Source organism: Pleurodeles waltl, chromosome 2_1 (genome assembly GCF_031143425.1).
Source record: "Pleurodeles waltl isolate 20211129_DDA chromosome 2_1, aPleWal1.hap1.20221129, whole genome shotgun sequence".
NCBI lineage: Eukaryota > Metazoa > Chordata > Amphibia > Caudata > Salamandridae > Pleurodeles > Pleurodeles waltl.
The window spans coordinates 316,920,615-316,942,961 of record NC_090438.1 but is presented as its reverse complement, the minus strand read 5'-3'; the positions used below and the strand labels follow the sequence as shown (position 1 = coordinate 316,942,961).

The following is a 22,347-nucleotide window of genomic DNA, read 5'->3' as shown; positions in this document are numbered from 1 at the left end:
TTTAGATTACTTCTGGGATCAAGAGGAACCCCTGCCAAGGAGAAGATCTGAAGAGCTGCAGAGAAGTGCTCCCCCTGCATGTGATTGCACTTTTTTGGGCTTTCCTGCAGTTGCTGCGTCTGCCTGTGAAAGGGGACAAAGACTGGACTTTGTTGTGCATTCCTGCTTGAGAAGCATTCCTGCTTTTTGTGTTGAAGTCTCAGGGCCATCAAAGACTTCCTCTGCTGGTACCTGGACTCTTTACTGAGACTGCTGCCCTGCAAGTGGTGTCATATCCAGTCCCTGCCCCCTTGAGAGGTGACATTGGTAGAACAAGGGCTGAAATTCACACACAGAACACCGTGCACGGAAATTTTCGAGGCACCACCTGCAACACGGCTGAAAAACAATGCACCACCCGCTTTGCGTTGAAGATCGATGCTCCTTCTGCATCTCGGCTCGGAGATCGACGCATAGCGGCTGGAGAAACAATGCATTACCTGCTTGCGGCTGCTGATAACAACGCAAACCCCACGCAGAGTGGTTTATTAACACCGTGCAACAGGATTTCTCACGCATCGTCCTGGGCATCAAAGTCATCGTGAACCTGCACAGAGGTGCCCCGTTCATAAATCAACGCATCGCTCTCTTGAGAGGGAGAAAAATGATGCATCGCTGACCCAACCAGAGAAGAAAATGACGCACTGCCTCACTTGCATGTAAGGAATCAACGCATCGCTGACTTTTCCAATGCACACTCGCCCGTGCTGCTCAAGTTTTTATGCAAACCAGGTACTTTGTGTAAAATCAACATTTCCATTGTTTTCTATGGAGTAAGACTCTTAGGCCCTCATTATGACCCTGGCGGTCAGTGTTAAAGCGGTGGCAATACCGCCAACAGGCCGGCGGTAAAAAAAAAAAGGGATTATGACCCTGGCGGTAACCGCCAGCACAGACAGCCACTTTAACACATCGACTGCCAGGCTGGTAACAGCCGCTGGGCTGGAGACTTCGGTCTCCAGCCCGGCAGCCGTCACAATCCCACCCTCGGGATTATGACCCAGCCTACCGCCATGGTTTTTGTGCCAATCTTACCGCCACGAAAACCATGGCGGTAGGCACTATCAGTGCCAGGAAATGCCTTCCCTGGCACTAATAGGGGTCCCCCCTGCCCCCTCCCCAAGGTCCTCCCCCACCCTCCCCTCCCTCTTCTGCCCCCTCACCTTTACGCATGCGCATCCATATACACACATGCACACACGCATACCCACATCCACCCATGCATGCACACATACATACTCACACACCACAGCACACACCAACATACTTTGTCGTACACACACATTCACAACACACAACATACACAGACACTCACATTCAGTCATTCACACACTCATTCAATGCGACTCACACCCGCATGCATGCATATCAAAACATACACACACCCCCCCACACAACACCCCCACACATGCACACAACACCCCCCACCCCCTCTCTGTCAGAGAACCTGACTTACCTGCTTACAGGGGGCCCACTGGCTGGAGACAAGATGCAGCGCTGCTGTCAGCAGCAGCGTCCGCCAGCAAAACACCGCCAGGCCGTATCATTGCTCATGATACGATCGCCAATGTTTTGCTGGCGTGGCAGTGCTGCTGTCAGCAGCACCACCTTACCGCCGTCCGCCGCCATGACTGTCGGCGGTATTCTGCCAGCCTTCTGGTGGAATACCGTTGAGGGTCAAAATATGCGTGGACGGCTGGTAGCCAGGGCGGTGGTATGTTGGCGGCCGTCGCCATGGCGGTAGGCGGCACTTACCGCCAATGTCATAATGAAGGCCTTATTCTTTTGAAAATTCAGATCTTGACATGTGTATGGTGGAATTTTGTCGTTTTGGTCTTGTTTGATTTAGATAAATGTTGCCTATTTTTCTAAACTGGTGTGGTGTCCATTTTGTAGTGTTTTCACTGTATAACTGTGTGTGTTGGTACAAATATTTTACACATTGCTTCTGACTTAAGCCTGCCTGCCTGCTTGTGCCAAAGATACCAAGGGGATGAGTGGGGGTTAAACAGGTGTATTTCTCCTTTGCCCTGACTAGAGTGAGGGCCCTTGCTTGAACAGGGGGTAACCTGACTGCCAACCAAAAACCCAATTTCTAACAGTAGGTATCTTTCCCTGTAGAAGAGAGCTAAATTTACAAGTGAATAGTTACTACTAGTAATTCTTCATACGTAAAACTCTGTTCTAGCAGGCTTTACCTCTAGTTTTAAAGGGGTGGAGGCATATAAGTCCTCTCCTAGTAGTAAATTTACACTAAGAAATGGTGAATAGCAATAAGTGTAAAGGTACGATTAGGTGCAGTAGTCAGTTTATTTGTGACTAAATCTACACATGTAAATTACCTATGCAAATTGGTTGGTACATTTTTTGAATTAATTATTATTCAGTAAAAAGGCCCTTGGGAGTTCATATTCAGAGCAGAGAACAATTGTGGCTGGAGACCTTCATATTGCGTAGCAGCCGGAACACAAACTCACTTAATTGTTAGCAGAGAAAGATCAGGTTAGGGACAAACCTGCTTTAAATGGCCCCTACAGAGAAGCCATATGGTACAGTGTCTCCTCAGCTTGCTTTGTTGTCGATAACTCATGGACTGCATGAATGCATTAGCAGAACCTGCTCAGACAGTGCATCCCTTCCCACCTTTAAATTAAATAATGTATTAACGTATATAATATTAACTTTGGCAGGATGGCATAAACGCTCCAATGAAGGCAGTCTTTGTGTAGATCACCTGGAGGCAGACAAAGGTAATGCTTCACGTTTGGTATTTCTTTAGAAACAGGGGTAGGTATGTATCTCTTCAAGAATCTCTCATCTCAGAAGATACTTGGTTCTCCCATTTGCAAATTAATATTCCAACAGCTCTACTTCATAGAGGGAATAAATCAGATATGACTACATTTCTCCCCATTATGTTGGCAACCGCTGAACTGATGCGGTGGTTTGGTCTATTTAGAAACAGAAGTGTGGCAAAGCGCATGGTCTAGATATAATTCCAATAGAACTGAATAAATCAAACTAAGGGCTATTGGATGCTTAAGTATGTAGAGAAATTAATGCCAAAGCAAGAGAGGCACTGACCCCACCTTTCTGACTTGGTGCGGAGATCGTGTCAAAAGGTGGAAAAAAATAGTTGAATGAGTGATTCTTGCTACTTATGATACACCAGTATAAAGCCAGAGCATCTTGCTAGGCCAGTTTCAGGAAGATAGGGAGTATCTTCGACTAAATGTTTAGGGGTTTCCTTTAGTAGAAAATATGTTGCTCTGAGTAAAAAAGATCCCTTTAAGTGGCTTTTGATAATGTTCCTTGACAAATGTTGTAGGGTGTCCTAGAACACACTAGCATTCCCTAGACCTTACTAAACATTTTGGTTTGTCCACATGATGGGAACTATGCTTTTTTGTTTGATGGGTCCTACTAAGTGAAGTCACTTGTTCTTTCCCAGTCAAAAATCATGTTCTCTGTCCCCAACACTGTTTTCATCATATATTAACTAGGTGGTAAGATGTGTGCAGGACCCCTTAGATGATGTACTTCGACTTGAGGAACACTAAAATAGCAACTGTTCTGTTTGCAGATGGAACACTATGTATGCCTTATACAATGCCTGGTCTGCAGATGGTGAGGTTCTCCCACTGCTGAAAGTGGAAGGGTTTTTCTTTTAACACAGACTAGTGTACCAATTGACAAAGGTAAATCTAAACTTTTGTATAAGTTTATGTTTTTTCTGTTAGGACTGCAGAGCTTCTGCAATGGGGTAGAAGAACTCTGCATATAAAAAGCTAGGACAGCTCAAGGTAAACATATACCGAAGCTTAAGTTCACCTTTGTGAACCAGGCCCAAAGTGACATGTATGGCTTTCAGTCACCAGTAATGAGTAAAGTCCTCCTTTAATTTTGATGATATTGGAAATGGGCCTGTCGACACAGTCACCCTTAAACGTTTTGCCCTACTTCTCCTTGTTGGCCTTAGGACTCTATGGACTTTACCACTGCTTGTGCTCTCTCCCTAGAACATGATTGGGTCGACATATACCTGATCGGCATACGTAATTTACATGTAAATCCCTTGTAGAGTGGTATACTACATACCCAGGGCCTGTAGGTCTAATGCTACCAGTGGGTCTGCAGCGCTTATTGTGCACCCACTTAAGTAGTACTTTAAAACATATCCCAGTACTGCAATTGCAGCCTGAACATGTTGACTTGGCAGTTAAAACCCCTTGCCAAGCCTTATACTCCCTTTTGCTATATGTAACTCACCCCTAAGGTATGCCGTATATAGCTAATGGAGCAGCTTGCTGTGTAATTAAAAGGTATGACATACACTTTTTAGTTTACATGTCCTAGTAGTGAAAAACTCCCAATTCGTTTTTCATTACAATGAGGCATACCTCTCCCATAGGGTAACATTGGTGATTCCTTATTAGATTTTATAAGTTGTAATTCCTAAACTAGAGGTGGTAAATATGTCATGTTTGGTAGCTATGACCTTGTCATGATTAACACTCTTTAATGGTAGTTGGGTTTATCATTACAAGTTTGAAACTGCCACTTTTATAAAGTTGGCATCTTCCTACCTTTAGCCCTCTGTGCCTGTAGCCTGCCTTAAGTCACATGACTGGGTGTAACTAACAGTTGAGACTTTATGAATTCACCCCCAGACAGTCACACAATAGTGGGATTAGCAGGAGAGTGAGGGGAGGAGTCCCACCCCAGATTTAATTGAGTCCCACCCCAGATTTAATTACAGGAAGAGGGGAGAGGTCCAGGGGTCGCACCCCAGATTTAATTACAGGAAGAGGCAGAGGAGGTACATGTGCTACAGTGTCAAAAAAAGGTCAGAGGTCACCAAATGTTGAAATGCCATAACTTGAGTGCTGTTGGGTTGATTTATGACAATCCTGGGCTAATTTTATGCCTGGTGACAAGCTCTAGCCATAAACCACTGAAAGTGTGGGGTAGTAAACGGTGAGGGTGAGACTGGATCAGTGTACCCTCAGTTAGTGATACCAGCTAGGTGTGGGTTCGTACTAAGGGAAGTGTGTATTGAGTGTCTCTATAAGGGTGGCTGTATTAAACAAAGGGGAGTTCCTTTTACAGATTAGGTGGTCTCACACACATAATAGTGTCATGCTTCATCATTTGACAACCTAGCCCCACCCAGGTAAGATGGTACTACCTGGGCGGACTCGACCTCTTTGTTAAAGGAACAAGAGGGAGTGCTGAAATAAATCTAGAATTGATTTTTCCTCACAAGTTAAACTCCAGTTCAAGATGTCAATGTACTCTACAGGCCAAAGGGAAGCAAAACTGCACTCTACAGCAGTTCTCTCTCTATGTGTATAATAAAGTGTCACTACAGACATACCAGTAAATCGCACTGACTTTCCCTATTAGCGTACACTAACATTAGAAGGCCCATCGCAGGTGAATATCTAATCCTGCAGAGTCCCCATTGTGCCAGGCTACCTGTGTGCATTTTCTGTGCTGCGCAGGACAGTAGTCTTGCACATGCAGCCTGCACACATGTGTACCTGCATGTCCACAAGTATTCACTTGTATCCAACCAAGTGGCCCTTATCTTTGCTGCCACGCAGCCACCTTACCTTAAATGTAGGACACAGGCAGTAATCATGCATTGTTCATATGCTATGTGATTACCGTGGGTAAGACTCCGGTAGTGAGAAAGTAAAAAGTCCAAAATCAAGTGATCCAAAAAGCAAACAAATCTGTGCGTACTGAATGCATGAAACCTAATTGCAGTACTGTGGTTAACTCTCCTGTGCTACATCCTCAAAATGGTCCCACTCCAAATTTTCTTCTACTGGCTGATCCACCTCTGATTTCCCATGTGCCATCAGCATCCTTGAACAGAGATCTCATATCCCTTTATAGACTGCTGTGTTCAACCTCCTCCCTGTTGGCTGTGCCTCCTCTGCTGATATACCCACTGAACTGGCTATAAGTAAGCATGGTATGATGTGTGTGCTCTCATTACAATGTCTCCATTATCATTTACTTAAGTCTACCATGTCTTATGTTAGGACCTGCTGCAGTGAATTTTAGTCGCTAGCAAAATGTTTTTTTCAAATAATGTGCAAAGCTTATGTTTAAAAACAAAGGGCCAGATGTTCCAAACTTTTTGCAAGTCGCAAACAGCATATTTCGCTGTTTGCAACGTGCAAAAAGCACATCGTGATGCCCAAACCCCGTTTTGCAAGTCGCAATTAGGAAGGGGTGTTCCCCTTCCTAATTGCGAGTCGCAGCGCGATGCTGTTTTGTTTGGTGACCGTGAACGCGACGTAATACGTTACTTCTTACACAATATTTGTCGGAGGTAGCTATAAAGTTCAGAGCTTACCGAAGCCATTTTTAAGTTTTTGACTTGTGTGGTCTTAAATGGGTGGCTGATGCTTTTAAAACAAACATGTGCTTGCCAGTGTTTTTGCATGCTGGCTCCATTTAATTTCAGCACAATTAAATGATTCAGTGTTATGACTTTTATCATGCTGGATGTTGACAACTTCTCCAACCAATGGTTCAAAACTAGAGAAGAAAAAATGGCTATGAGACTGCAAAAAATAAACGAAAAAAGGGAGACACACAATGACAGACGATGATGACACAATAATGGCAGATGATGAATGAGCCACAGTAGGACAGTAAGCTAAAAATGAGATCTTAATAATCTAATAGCTTAAAGCATAGAATCTTAATATATTAAATGTCCGTGTTGCTTAATGTATGTGGACAAAAAGGATTATGAGATCATCATAAATGGGGTGGTGGTTTACATCCAGTAAATACTGATATTCCGATGTGAGGTTTTTACGAGGTGCCATAAATACTACGATTCAAGTTCTTACCCTTGTGAGGCATATCATGAAGGTTCATTACTTATCAGATCAATATCTAGTCAAGGAAAAACTTACCTGAGCTCCTTAAATATGCTTTTCATAATCTCTCCATTGCTAATTTCATCTCTCAAATCCTGAGTATTCCCACTTTACACACAGAGCTCCACTAGTTTTCTCTCTTTTTAAAGGAAAGTCCAAATCCATCCCCTCATACATTTCCCTGTCCCTTCAAGAATGCATTATCTTACAGAGCCACCTTGCAAGTTCCAACTAATATTCTTTCCTTCTGTTTCTAGAGTGTGACAACACTACCCGCTCTTCAGGACAGTATGTCCTTCAGATCTAATTCAGATTTATCTAAATGGCTGCTCCATTTACTGAAGTGAAATTGTTTTCTTCGAGTTGTATTCCCCAAAATTATAAGTCTGCTGTGATGCACCATGTTGAATTGGCAATAACTTAGTCATTATTGTGGAGCCCCTTTAGCACCTACGTTGGACACCCTTATTTTAGCATTAGGCCTGCAGCCTGTGCCTTTTACACTCATATGCATTTCATTTGTTTTCATATTTTTTAGCAAAGCCTGCTTTTAGCTAGTTGTTTTACATTTTAAACAGCAGCCTCTATCTGAGAAGGCAGAGTTCACTATGCACATTTTATCTTCCATTGTACAATGTGAACTCCTGGCCCTGTACAAGGCTGTCACATATGGTACATGATATTCAAACTTGTATTTCCAGTCCAGGAGCCAGTTCCTATCCACAAGATACACCAAGAGACACCATTACATCAGGCCAGTTCTCCAAACTCTGTACACGTTATTATATAAACAACAAATAGGCCTAAGTAGGGTAGAGGCCATTCTAGTCATGGCCATCTGGTGATGCAGACCACATGCTTTTGCTGATCCTGGTGCCGACTCTTCAGCTTCCCAAGAGGATTGCCATCCAGACAACAGGCAGAACCTTGCCATCCTATTCAGGTATGGGGTAGGGGTTAGTCCCTTAGATCAGGGCAGGAAAAGGGGTTCCAACCACTATGCTCTTAAATTTAGACAAAGTGTTTAGGCAGGAATCTCTAGGGTCTCTAAAATCATACAAAATGCTGAGGTTGTTTATCTTCTGAACCTTCATTGTAATGACAATTACTGTATTATGCTTCATCTGCCTTATCACAGTCCATGCTTTCAATAGTAGAATGCAATTGCTGCAATATATGCATTGAAATCCAGTTTGCATCTTGTGTTCTGCCTTGGCATGTGTGAGTAACTGATTGAAAGGGGTATGGTATGTTTCCGCAACTTGCCTGAGGAGTCAGAGTGTCAGGGTTAGATTGCCACAAATCATCTCTTCCTTTCCAGGGTTGGGTGAGGCACTGTGAGCTAGCCAGGAGTTAGGCTGACAGCTTCCAAAGTGACGTGGGGCTGACTTAGTCTCCCACAATCTGTGGTGCTGCCGCCCAAAACACGCAATCTTGTTACCATATTAGGAACCGCATGATATCATCTCTTTTCATACAACATCTATAACTGATTTGCTACTGCATTAATTATAATGAGTACAAAAGAAAGTACTTCAGCAAGCCATTTGGTTGGTAGTGCATTGAGCCTGTACATTAGTTTGGCTTTGGAGGTACATTTGAAAAACATGTTCCTCAAGCAATTTTGCAAGCTGAAGCTCTTTTTTCAATAACATATGGCAACCCAGTTTTGATTAGATTTGGCAAAAGGTGAATGACTGTGGTTGCTGCAAAACAGAAACATTGTAAATAAAGGAAGAAACCCAAAAGTAAAAAAATTCAGTGCACAGACCACAGCCTAATTAAGTTGTAAAATCCACAACAACAAATTGTTTGCTCCGTTTGTTACTGTTTTATAGCTATAGTTACATCAAGAGTCATTACCATGCAATTTTTACATCATTCTTTGGTCCTCTGCAATGCATAATCCTTGCAGCTCAGACAAATGTAAAGCTCTGCAGAGTGGTTTGGTAGCTTTCATTATGATGATGAAATCCGTATTTCACATGAAACCATGAAAGTGTGTGTGTGTTCACCACCACATACACATATATAAGATTAGGACACTTAAAATAGTAATCTAAATCTAATTAAATTTACCTTTAATTAGTTGTTCAGCAAAATTCATTTAGTATTAAATCATGAAATGCAACAATGAACAATTGGTAAGTAATACTTTTTTAATTAATATTAAATAATAAGTAATTGAGAAACTGATAAACAAAAGTAATTTAAATTTAAGTTAAAAAATGAAAATAAATAATAAATAATCATTATTCTTTAAAAAAAAATGTAGAATAGAATAAAAAGGACTAGTAATTTATAAGGGTTTAAGGATGTATAGCAATTAGGGGGTAGTATAGTGCTATTAGGCGCTAGAGGTGGTTACGGTATAGGGGTAGGAACATATTTTTAGGGTTCATGTGTTGCTAGTGTATTGGGTACTCAGGAGTTTTAGGGCTCAGAGATGAGTCCTATATAAGGGGAGTAAGGTGTTTTTAGGGCTCAGGGATGGGTACTGGAAAGACTTATCAAGGAGTTTTTAGGGATTAAAGATGGGTTGTTTATTGGGGTAGTGAGAAGATGTAACCCTCAGGAATTGGTAGTGTATAGGGATAGTAAGGAATTTTTAGGGCTGAGAGATGTGTAGTGTATGGGGATGAAAGGACTTTTAGAAGACCTTTTTGATTACTTATTGTCACATGACAGTGCTACAACAATATTTATGAACATGCAGTTACTTCAGAAGAGGACAGATATGTTTTTCTAAATGAAAGTAAAAAGTGGCATTAAATCACCAAAATCAGTTTAAAACTTATTTTAAATTAACAGTGTTTTTAAATAGGAAAACAATTAAAGTTTAACCTGAGTATTTTTGAAAATATAATAAGAATGCAATGTACCTCCTCCGTGTTTATAGGCAAGATAAGGAAACCGCCATACATTTCCTAATCCCACTGCATATCCTACCAACGACAGGATATAATCAGCTTTACTGGACCAGATTTCCCTTTCTGGGTTATTCTGATCAATGATGTTTTCATTGCTTGTAGGTTCCAACTCCTGAAAAACAAGCAGAATCAGAGTATATTAATTCAACTAATTATAAAATGCAAACCAAGTGCAAAGTGCAAATCTACATAAATACCAGTCCCTACCCCTCATGACTCACTAAAATTCTGTTTCATGAATGCTCCAGTTCACATGTAACAGTACATAACAGTGACGTTTGTCACAGAAGAGTTCTGAGTGACGTCAAATATACAATACAACCTGTCCCTATCTTTTCACTCCTTACCCATCTTAATTTTGTGTTGTGTATGCCCCTCCTCCAAATCATCTGCCCATGATTTCAACATCTACTGAAGGGCAGAAAAGTAATGAGGGAGCAATACATAACATGGCCTTCACTTCCACAGACAAAACAACAAACCTAGGGCCATATTTATGGATTGGTTTTGCAGTGCTCCTGCACCACGTAACATGGTGCGAGAGTCATGCAAACTTTAAGTGAGATTTATGAAGCTATGCAAGGCCACCTTGTAATGCAACACAAGTCTCTGGGTTACAATACTCTGCACCAGGGAGGCATTTCTATGGCAGTTGCTTGGATTTTCCCATGCAACAGCCATGGATTTTGACGCATTCCCAGATTTACAAGAACTTGTACACCCGGGAATGCGTCAAAAAGACATTCCTCCCCTTGAGTAACAAGGGAAAACATGTTTCTTTTGCCTTGTTTCTTTCTCTTTCTATGTGTGCTACATTCTGCAGCACACATTGAAGGAGGAGTAAGCCTCTTAGGTTTGTTTTTGTGCAGGAAGGCATTCCTTCTTCACAAAAATAATTCTGCAAGCAGTGCAGGCACCATTGCACCATGGTACAAGGGTGCCTGTATTGGCACAAGGGTGTCAAGAGGGTTCTAGTGCAGGGGAAAAGGATAGAAATGCACTGTATTGGATAAATACAGCACATTCCTGCCCTTTGCCTGTGATATAGGGCAGTGCAGCATGGCCCTGCACCAAAAGGCCCATAAATATGGGCCCTAATCTCCTGCTACACACCCTTACTGCTCTTTGTGCCTTTCCTCACCCTCCCCACCTCAAGCTGTACTCTCTACTCTCCATGCCATACTGGCAGGCTCTCAGAGAGCCTTTTCAGAGCAGCCTGGAATTCTTTAAGATGTAACAACTGTGGTAACTGTTGCTATGTCAAACAGTGAATACGTAGGTTTGGGGTCTAGATAATCATGCTAAATTACATACATACATACCAGCATATTCATACCTATGAATATCACATACTCTAGAGAATAAGGTCACAAAGAGAGCAGGTGTAGCACTATTCTAATTTATTCCTTCTTCTTTGTTTCAAACCCACAAGACAAATAGTCACCATATAGCCACTCAAAACCAGGCACCCAACTTATCCTTAGCTATGACTCATTTATCAAACACCTGCCCAAGTTACCACAACCCATTTTGTAACCCTAAAAAATGAGATGTATTCTTCCAGTATGTGTCCCACAGTGATGTCACATCTCTTTAGTACTTACTTGCATTTCTTTTCTGATATTCACATGATACTTTTTCCAGGTGTTCCCATATATTTGGTTGCTCAGATCACCAAGCCTTGCCTTAGAGTCTCACATTTGGCCTAACGAACAATGCTCCATATCTGTACACTTGTGGATTCCTCACTTGATCGTTCTTTGAGATTTAGGTCTTCATAGACAAATGCTTTGACATACCTCCAGACCGAAATCCAACAGTAGATGCAGACCCTTCTGTCCAATCAGCTCTAACCAATAAAAACTTTAATATTCCATGTAACCAAGGCAAGAGCAGAGGAGATAAATGATTCTCTGTCCCTGACCCAGACTTTGGACCAGCCTCCCATTGGACATCCAAAATATTCTCAGCTATTCAGAGCAAGATTATAAGCCTCGCAGTGGCGTTCACGACCCCCGCTGCTAAGGTGGTCCAACCATCACATTAAGACCCTGGTGGTTAGACCACCAGGGTACAACCAGCACCACCGGGATCCATGATCTCGATGGGCTGGCGGAGATCGCAATCAGTGAGGATGGCACTGTATGCCGCGCCGCCCTGCTGATGATGACCTAGTTCTCCACTATTCTATTTATGGCAGTTTTACTGCCATGAAAAGGCTGGTGGAGAACAGGTGCAGGGGACCCCAGGACGGCCTCTGCTCTGCCCATGCACTTGGCGTGGGCAGTGCAGGGATCCCCCTTCCCAGCACCATCACAATGTTCCTCCCCATCGGAGGTTCAATGGACAGTTCAAACCGTCAGCTGAACTTCTAATGAGGCCCATTTTCACTGGAATGACAATGAAGATCTGAAAAATAAAAGTGTTTGGATGTTCACAATATTTAAAGATCATTGAAATACATTTTTGTGAGACGTTAGGAACAGATGTTTCCCTCATGCCATTAAAATGAGGGAAACATTTGTTTCACTGAAGGATTTTGCCATTTGAAATTAAACATGATATATCTGATATGGAGTGAGTTGTGTCCATTAGTCCTAGGTCTTTTCCCAGTGTACAAATCTGCTGTCACGGTACAAGGTGTGGTACATATAAAGGCCCTTATTATGAGTCTGGCAGTCCTGGGACCACCAGACTCGCGGTGGCTGCTTTAGCGGTGGTCTGGCCTCCACATTATGACAGTGGCGGAGTCGCCACGGTCTGACCGCCTCACCGCCAGGTTGCCACTGGTCGACAGCTTGGTGGTCCCCTCTCTGCCAGCTTTTGCATGGCAGTGCAGGGGCCAAATGGACAGCCCCGTCGCGCTTTTCCCTGCCTGTTGTGGCCGAAGGTTTACGCCACCTGCCAAACTCATGGTGAGAGCCAAAATGATGTGTTGAGGGTAATCCACAGTGGATTTTACAGACTTAGGGCCTGATTCTAACTTTGGAGGACGGTGTTAAACCGTCCCATAAGTGGCGGATATACCACCTACCGTATTACGAGTTCCATAGGATATAATGGACTCGTAATACGGTAGGTGGTATATCCGCCACTTTTGGGACGGTTTAACACCGTCCTCCAAAGTTAGAATCAGGCCCTTAGTATGAGACAGGCTGTCAACATTGATTTTGTTCGGATTGTTAGGAATGTACTTCCTGGAACTATACTTGGATGTTGCTTCAATAAACCTGTTTAGTTGTATCTCATTTGACTGGACATCACAAACAAGAAGGCCCTAATATGCTCAACTGTTTTTTGACAGATGTGTTGAAAGGACTGTTTGTCTTCAGAACGTGTGCCTCACAGTGATATTCCAAAATACATAACACGTAAGAGGTAGTGACAACCTTTTATGGTTTATAATTGTTACCAGAATACTAAGATGGCAAAATAGAAATATATTAGACAAGGTCTCCGCCCTTCTTTATAATGCATGTTTATATTGGTGCAATACTCCCAAACGGAGAAAGGTTTTTTGTATACTGTGAGTGAAATATTAAATGATACTCTTTTTTTCTGCATGGAAAAAAAAGTGAAAGGAATTTTTATAATTCAGTGTTTCATATAAAAAAATTGCTTTCTTAAAAACACATTATAGCTGTAGAATTCTGAGACTGGTGGAAAATACTGACATCAAAGCCGAGCTAAAATGTGCCCTGATTGCCATTACATGTCCAACTTTCATGAACTGAAGATTGAACAATACACAGTCGTTATGCTCAGAGATTTTTTAACATACTCCTGTAATCTTCAACTACCAATTGGAACCACTATTAGATAACTGGGAAACGTCTTCCACCACACAATGAAATTTGTTTATTTTTCATATTTGTAAATGTGTTGAGGTCGTGATGTGGGTTTGCAAGCGTCCTGCAAATTAATGGTCCAAATATAGAATAGCCTTTCTCTCAATAATCTTTCTAGTTGAGCACCTTTTAATAATGTAGATATCTCAAAATGTACTGAACAGAATTAGACCTGAATACAGTTCTAGTTTCATGCCAAACTTGGAGTAATCGCATTTAGCAGTTTTTGCTGTTGCATGGTGCAAAGGTTCCTAGGCGATGTTGATTAAACAATTTACCTTTTGTTCAATCTTTTCTAACTAACTTCAGACAGATTTGCACAAAACATGACTGCTAAAAATAATTCCAAGAACACCGAGTGCCATATTTTGTACAAAGTCCTCGCATTAGAACCTAAGTCATGAGCAAAACAGAAATCCCCCTTTGAAAGAAAACTATGTTGTGTTTTGTTTGACAAGGGAAGATATGTAATAATTTAGCAGTTGTGTCTCCTGGCTTGGGTAGATAATGTACTACTATTGAGAAATATTTGTACTTGAATTGTGAGTGTTCTAAGGTTAGAGTTGCTGCCACTCTGATGTTAACCTATGAAGTGCCCTCGTGGATCAGTAGACAATTTTTCTACTTTATCGCTTTCATCACCACTCCAAAAACTAGCTCAGAACCTCTAAATTGTTCAAATCATCTACAGGGGTAAGGGGATGTAAAGTATGCTGAATGTGAGAAACCAGCTTGTAAAACAAGACGTAAGTGAACAAAGCGTTGTTTATTTTCCAGTTTCATCCACAGAAATAAATCCAATGTATCCAACAAAATCACCCCAGCGCCGCGCCGCAGATCGCTCCCACTCTCGTCCACCAACTGCCGTTTTCCCGGCGACCTCGGTCCCTCGCGCCCCCACACGTGCGTCCAGAACGCAGAGAAACCGGCTCACGCAAGCGGCTCTGCCGCGCGTGTAGTTTAATTGTACACGCGCGGCAGACACTATATTTAGTTTTCTTTTTTTTTTCAACAAAAAACAAACAAAACCAACCCTCCCATGAAAACAAACAATACATCAGGTAATAATACATATTTCCCTAGACACTTCTAAATGTAAGTAATGATAAAGCTTACGCTTTACATTTCTAACATTACATTTTGCATTTGTTGAGAGAGATTAAAACTTGAGCAAACCTGGAAAACCTCGCTTAACGGTACCTCATCGGTACTTTGTGGACTCTACAACTTTTCCTAACAGGCAACAGTTCGAAGCAAGCGTCCCCTTCCTTAGGATTTAATGGTTCAACCACACTAGGTTTATGTACAATCACGGACTTCTTCACCCTTCCATTCAGCTCCAACGGGTCACTAAGCGACAAAGGAACATCTCTTGGTAAAACTTTTACCACTTTTCCCACATTCCACCAATTACGCCCACCAACCCGAACAGCATTACCACACACTTTGTCAACTCTCAAAGGTTCAGAAAACTTTGAGTCACCTTTCTTGACAAAACTAGGTAGTTTGATCCGCACCCAATCTCCAACCACAAACTGTAACTCTTTTACACTCCTTTTCTTGTCATAGTAAGTTTCTTGTTTCTCTTGAGCTTTCTTCATACCCAAATGAACCTTGACATCAATGTGTTCTTTACACATAGAATGTTTGAAAAATTTGGACAACCAAGCTGGTCTAAATAACGTGGCAGGCTTCCTCCCTCTCAGTGCTTCAAACGGAGACACCCCCGTGCTAGTGTGAGGTGTAGAACCAGAGCATACTCTTTACAGCTGCATCAACCACACACCCATTGGCTAAAGCCCACTGGACACATTCAACAACCACTCTATTAAAGCGTTCAACCAAACCATTTGTTTGTGGTTGGTAAAGAGAACTTTTCAAATGTTTGACCGCACAATCACTCAGAAAACCTTCAACTTCATTTGAAACAAATTGGAATCCATTATCAGACACAAGTTCCTTGGGAAACCCTTCTTCCGAAAATATATCTTTCAGAAAGGACACAACAGATGTAGAATCAGCATGACTTACAAACTTCACGTGCGGCCACTTAGAAAAGTAGTCAACTGCAACATAAGCGTAACGCAATTTAGATGGAAGTGAGTTGAACGGCCCTAACAAGTCAATACCAATCTTTTCCCAGGGACCTGACGGACATTCAATAGGCTTAAGCGGAGGCGTTGATGTTTTGAGGGTCTTATCACTATTGGAGCAGACGTGACAATCTTTGACTAATGTTTCAATGTTTCTGTCCATCTGCGGCCACCAATAGTATTCTCTCACTCTTTTCTTTGTAAGAGTAGAACCCAAATGACCATCATGTGCTTTTTCCAGAATCATATATCTTATAGTTTCCGGAGGTACAATTTTATCATTTCTCAGTAACATGCCATCTTCAATTGACAGCTCATCAGATACCTTACAAAATGGTTGAAAACCAAAATCCTAATTTTTCTTATGTGGCCACCCTTCCTCGACATACTTCATGACTTTAGTGAGTACAAAATCATTTGTCAATGCTTCCTTCCAGCACTTTTCAGAAAATGACCCAGTTTGTTCCAATTCGATGGCTGCAATGAAGCAATTTTCATCCTGAATATCCTCTTTCCCACCAGCATCTTCAGTGATGGGATACCTAGAGAGGTAATCTGCTCTCACATTCCTTCCACCAGAAATGTGCACAACCGAAAAATCTAATTGTAACAACCTGGCTACAAATCTTGCGATTCTTGGTGTGCTACTCCTGACGTTTGTACCATTCAAAATATAAACCAAAGGTTTATGGTCTGTCTGGAGTAAAAAATTTCTTCCCCACAGATAAGGTTTAAACTTCTCTATACCCCACCAACATGCTAATAACTCTTTTTCTATTACAGAATAGTGTAATTCATTTGGTCTGAGCACTCTTGACGCAAATCCAATAGTATGCTCCAGTTTTCCACTGATCTGTGTCAAAACAGCTCCAACCCCGAACTTGCTGGCATCCACAGTCAAGCAACATTCTAAATTATGATCATATGATTGTAACACACCGACAGCACCCAATTTTTGTTTGATATCATCAAATGCTTCAGCACATTCAGCATTCCACACAAACTCTGTTTTTGTTTTGAGCAGATTCGAAATAGGTCTGGTTATAGTGGCAAAATTCTCAATAAACCTAGAATAGAACTCACAAAGTCCCAAAAAAGATTTTACACCAATTTTGTCCTGAGGTGCAGGTGCTTTCACTATTGCTTCTACCAGACCTGGTCTGGGATAAACACCTTCTGGAGACAAGACATGCCCCAAATATTCGACAGACGTTTGGAGAAACTGACATTTTTCTCTTTTTAGCACAATTCCAGCACTATTGAACCTTCTTAGTACTTGCATCAAAATCTCATCATGTTCACGTCGATCAGCCGCATGGATCAGCACATCATCCTGAAACACACATACCTTCATAATGTCCTTGAGCAGCGTGGACATTAGCCTCTGAAACACTGAAGCCGCCGATGCCAGACCGAACGGCATGCAACAATATTGGTAGGTCCCCCACGGGGAAACAAAAGCAGTGAAGTGACGAGAATCTGGTGTCAATTCTACCTGGTGATAAGCAGCAGCAAGGTCAAGTTTTGTAAAGAGTTTAGCCCCAGAAATGCAAGAGAGCATCTCACTGATCTTTGGCAGGGGATGGGAGTCTACCCAGATCTCTCTGTTAAGAGCCCTCAAGTCAATACATACTCTTAGTTCACCATTTTTTTTCTTTGCGACAACTAAAGGTGACAACGATAACGAAGAATCAACTGGTTCAATGATTCCTTTCATTCGTAAACTCTCCAACTCTTTTTCTAATTCATCCCTGACACTAAATGGTACACCTCTCAATTTATGCTTAATTGGAACAGCATTATCTTTGACTTTTATTTTGTGTGTAAATCCTCTAATTCTACCTAATTCACCTGAAAAGACTTTAGGAAACTGATTAAGCAGATTTTCTATATCGGCGGAATCTCTTATGACAGTTACCTGATCAGCAGTACCTGGACGCAAAACCATGCCAAACAACCCTTGATGGAACCACCCCAAAATGTTCAAACCATTTTACAGCTACATACACCTTCCCAAAAATGTGTCGTCCTTTGAAAATCAAAATGTCCTCAAAGTACCCCCTTAGATCAATCCTCCTACCTTCGTACAACACTGGTGACCTGTCTTGTGGAAACAATTTTCGAGTTCCCCAATTTTGTTCAAATACTTCCTGAGTTATCATAGTGATTCTGGCACCAGAATCAGCTAACAACCTTAAATGTTTGTCACCAACCTGTATTAAAATGTAAGGATCAATGCAGTGATCAGGATTTCCACTTTTTATGTCATGGTCACCCACAGCCAAAATCATTTCTTGCATTTCATTCATCAACTCACACATTTTGTCATCACCCTCACCAGCAACAACATTGACCTTAGTATTGTCACTTTTGCTACTTTGACACACTTTAGCAAAATGTCCTATTTTGCCACATAATCTGCATTGAACGTTTTTTGCTGGACAGGTCTTCCCTCCTTTTGAATGTGATGGATAACCACACCTAAAGCATATGTTAGTTTGTTTGAAGAAACTATTGTGTTTGGCCAGCTCTCCTTTGGTGGAAGACGGAATGATCATCTTGCGTCTGTCGTCATATCTCTGGACAGCATTAATTTGTTCAACTTGTGCCCGTTCTAACTCCTTCGCTGATTTGATCTCTGTTTCAATGCTTTTCGCAATTCTGATCGAATCCGATAAAGACGGATCACCCAAGGACAGCAACTTTTGTTTGATAGACTTATCCGAACTGTGACAAATGAATTGGTCACGGATTAACTGATCAGTAAATGTTTAGAAGCGACAATCTGAAGCAAGTTTCCTCAATGCAGATATATATGTATTGACGTCATCTCCATTTTTCTGTTCCCTTTTGAAAAACGTATGTCTCGCTCTGACTAAACTGGGTGGTGTATCAAATCTGGTAACAAGTTTCTTCAGAGCTTCTTCAAATTCGTCCAGTTCTTCGCCTTCTTCTAACTGAAGATCAGGTAAGTGTTTAAACACAGATCTTCACTCGAACCCTAAGGAATGCAGCAACAAGCATTTTTTTCTTTCAGGTCTGAATCTTGACGCACCAATAACCCCTAAATATGTTTCAAAAGCATCATACCACTGTTTCCATGGTATAACCGGCTCTCCAGGTGTGTCCAAAAATGGTGGTGGAGGGGTAACAGATTGCATGACAGCTAGATGGACGTTAAAACAGTGTAAAACAATATAGTAAAATCTTTACTGACTTACTAGCTCCTCCGTAAGTTGTGAAAAAAAAAAAACATATAGAGTTCTTGGTTAAAAAATTACCGTTTAAAGATGGCTGCCACGTTTCCTTAAGGATCTAGTCTTCCTGTAGATACACCCCTTTGACTAGAGAATTATGGGAGACACAGCAGGAAGTTCCTGTTCAGTTTCCTGCATGAACCTTTGATCACAAGGATTAAAGTCTAGAAGAACACCAAGCACACGCAAGTTACTGTTATTCTGGAGTGATTCATCAGTCCACAGCTCGTCGCCACATAAAGTATGCTGAATGTGAGAAACCAGCTTGTAAAACAAGACGTAAGTGAACAAAGCGTTGTTTATTTTCCAGTTTCATCCACAGAAATAAATCCAATGTATCCAACAAAATCACCCCAGCGCCACGCCGCAGATCGCTCCCACTCTCGTTCACCAACTGCCGTTTTCCCGGCGACCTCGGTCCCTCGCGCCCCGACACGCGCGTCCAGAACGCTGAGAAACCGGCTCGCGCAAGCGGCTCTGCCACGCGTGTAGTTTAATTGTACATGCGCGGCAGACACTACAGGATGGCTTTCAGAATTTAGAGCCAGACGTACATAGAAATCAGTTTGAGATTTCCAAATTATGAATCTTTGCAATTCGCAATTAGGACATCATGAATTGGGATGTACCATAGACATGGTGGCCTGTAGTGGGTCAGCAGACCACCATGTCTGTGATTGCTTTTTAAATAAAGCAATCTCTTTTTTTTTTAACGCAGCCCGTTTTTCTTAAAGGAAACCAGGATGTGTTTGAAAAAGGAAACTGAAAAGATTTATTTTTATTTTTTAAGAGTAGTCAGTGGTCCGTGAGGCCATTGACTGCTCCTAAAGAATGTTTTCACCCACATTCACAAATGGGAAGGGGTCCCATTTGCGAATGGGTTACCACCAACCTAAAGTTGGTAATAATAATAAATGATTTGTGACCGAATATTGGTTGCAAAATGTTTATACCTCCCCCTATGAGTCGCTATTAGGATTCTGCGAATCAGACAGCTTGTGACCGCAAAAAAACCTTTATACTTCTGGCCCTTGATGTAGACCCACTGAGAGGAAGCATTAAGGGAGGTATGGCTTTGAAGTATGGCCTACCACTTAATGCTTATTGCTAAGGCTTGATGGATGTAGGGGTGTAATACTTCAGAATCACTCACTCTGAGTTCAGTTTAGCGAAGGAAAGGCTGGTGGCGTTCACAGAGTGTGCTGCATGATGTGAGGCTTTGTGTATGTGGAGAATGTACTACATGATGGTGCCTTGATGATGAACTACATTCCCCAGCACTCCTTGAGCTCTCACGTTGTTTGGAGAAAGCAGTGGCCATCTTGGATCAATGAGTCCAACTTTACCTGTGCTTCATGGGGTTCTTGTTGGGAAATCATGCTACAATGAAGCCAAGTCCTTTCTACTTGAATTTCAGATTTAGTTTTTGTTATAAACAGTTGCTTCCTTGAACGTTTCTAGATAGTAGCTGGAGAGCAGTTTTGCAAATACAGAGAAGTATTCTGAAAATCAAATTTTGTTGAGAAACACATTTTTCAACTAATTTGAACATTTTGACTTTTAACATTGCTCAAGACTTTAGGAATTATTGCATTTAACTTATGGGTTTGATTCTGGAATGGAGCAGGAAGAATTCTAATGTAATACTGTCCAGGTGTGCAAGTGTATTATACTTCAAAGGTCACTAGACAGTTGCACAAAAAAGACCTCCCACCGTAAGAATACGCACACTGGACGCTAGTTACAGAAGTGTCCCTAACTGGAGTCACTCTTAAGTGTTAAGTATGCAGTATAAACTGCTGATGTGCAAAATGACCACAGTCTCTACTTTATATTGTTCATAGCAACTGGAAATCCTCTGCATTCTCTTATAGAGTATGAGTTTTAGTTTTGTTTTTAATGTCCAAGGCCACCTGCCATTTGGTACCACACAGGCTCCTTTTAGCCAGCGGGAGATGGACTTTAGTATCCCTGCAGTGTTGTGCATGCTCTCCATCCATTGCAGATGATTGTGGGCACCTGCCTCTTCTTCAGCCCCTGCCAACCAGACACCCACAGCTCATGAAATGGCTCCCAGGAAGCTAAGCCACCTCCAAAGTTATGCTCCACTCTCCCAATTTGCCACACCAAGTTTCCATTCTTTCTGTCCCCTTTAACTCCTGACAAGGGACTCTACTTTTGAGATGGGTGCCACAGCTTGAGGACAGATCTAAATATTTCATGCAGATTTCAACAGCAGGAAACATAGGCCCTCATTACGACTTCAGCGGTCTTACTAAAAGACTGCCGAAGCCAGTGCTGGCGGTATATGTGGCTCCCTATTATAACTTTTCTGCTGGGCCAGCGGACAGAACCAGCGTTTCTGTCCATTGGCCCAGCAGAAAAGTCACATCAACATTGCAGCCGACTCATAATAGAGCCGGCGGCAATGTTGATGTGCAGCGGTTGCAGCAGCACCCGTTGCGCATTTCACTGCCCAAAATTCAGGCATTGAAATGCGCAATGTGTCACGATTCACCCTGGGCTTACCGTCGACACTGGAGAGGGATGGTGAGCTGCCCCGGTTCCTGCAAGTCCTGCTCTGGCCAAGGTAGGGGCGACCCCTTCCGGTAGCCACGGTGCTGTTGACAATAGTAAGCCACTACAGTCCGTGCCCTCCAGAAGGAGTCCCAGAGGAAAAACACAGAGAGGGAAAAAACCTCGAACAGGAACTCCCTGAAACAGAAGGAGGACACAAGGATTTAGAACTCAAGATCCGGGAAATCTGGAAGACTGAAGACAGAACAAGAACGACTGGCGTCTCAAACGAAAACCAGACGGAGCGTGACCACCACCGCTGAAGTGTTGCAACGCAATGAGAAGAAGAAAGGATTCCCCTTATATACCCCTAGACAGGAAGTGATAAACAGAAAGAAGCTACACCACCATCTTGGCTTGGGAAGAAGCCATAACTAAAGATAGAAAATATACCCCTGTACAAGAGCAACCGATGCATGCAGGGAAGAAGGGAAGTGCACAGCATGCTGGGAAGGAGAAGGCATGCTTTAAAACCATGCATGTTGAATGAGGAAAGCCCTAAGGCGTGTGGCAGGTGAGTAAAGCTAGGGGGGGAGGCCCAGACACCCTAGAACAGTGTGTGCTACGCGCTCCGTGTGCAGCGAGAACCGCAACCCAATTCTGGGTCTCCGGCCCTGCCACGCCGCCGCCGCGACCCTTGACCCAGACCGCGGCTTCCCCCGAGGCCCCAGGTTTGTGAGGGAAAAGACAGAAAAAAC

General features: G+C 42.4%; 1 protein-coding gene across 1 annotated transcript in view; it reads right to left on the bottom strand.

Annotated features, from left to right (window-relative positions):
- Positions 1-22,347, bottom strand: part of LOC138264485 (sodium- and chloride-dependent neutral and basic amino acid transporter B(0+)-like) — a 385,904-nt gene that overhangs the window by 315,201 nt on the left and 48,356 nt on the right. Inside the window, exon 2 of the mRNA XM_069212546.1 lies at positions 9,827-9,986. Coding sequence (XP_069068647.1) covers positions 9,827-9,986 — 160 coding nt within the window. The remainder of the gene's footprint in view (positions 1-9,826; positions 9,987-22,347) is intronic.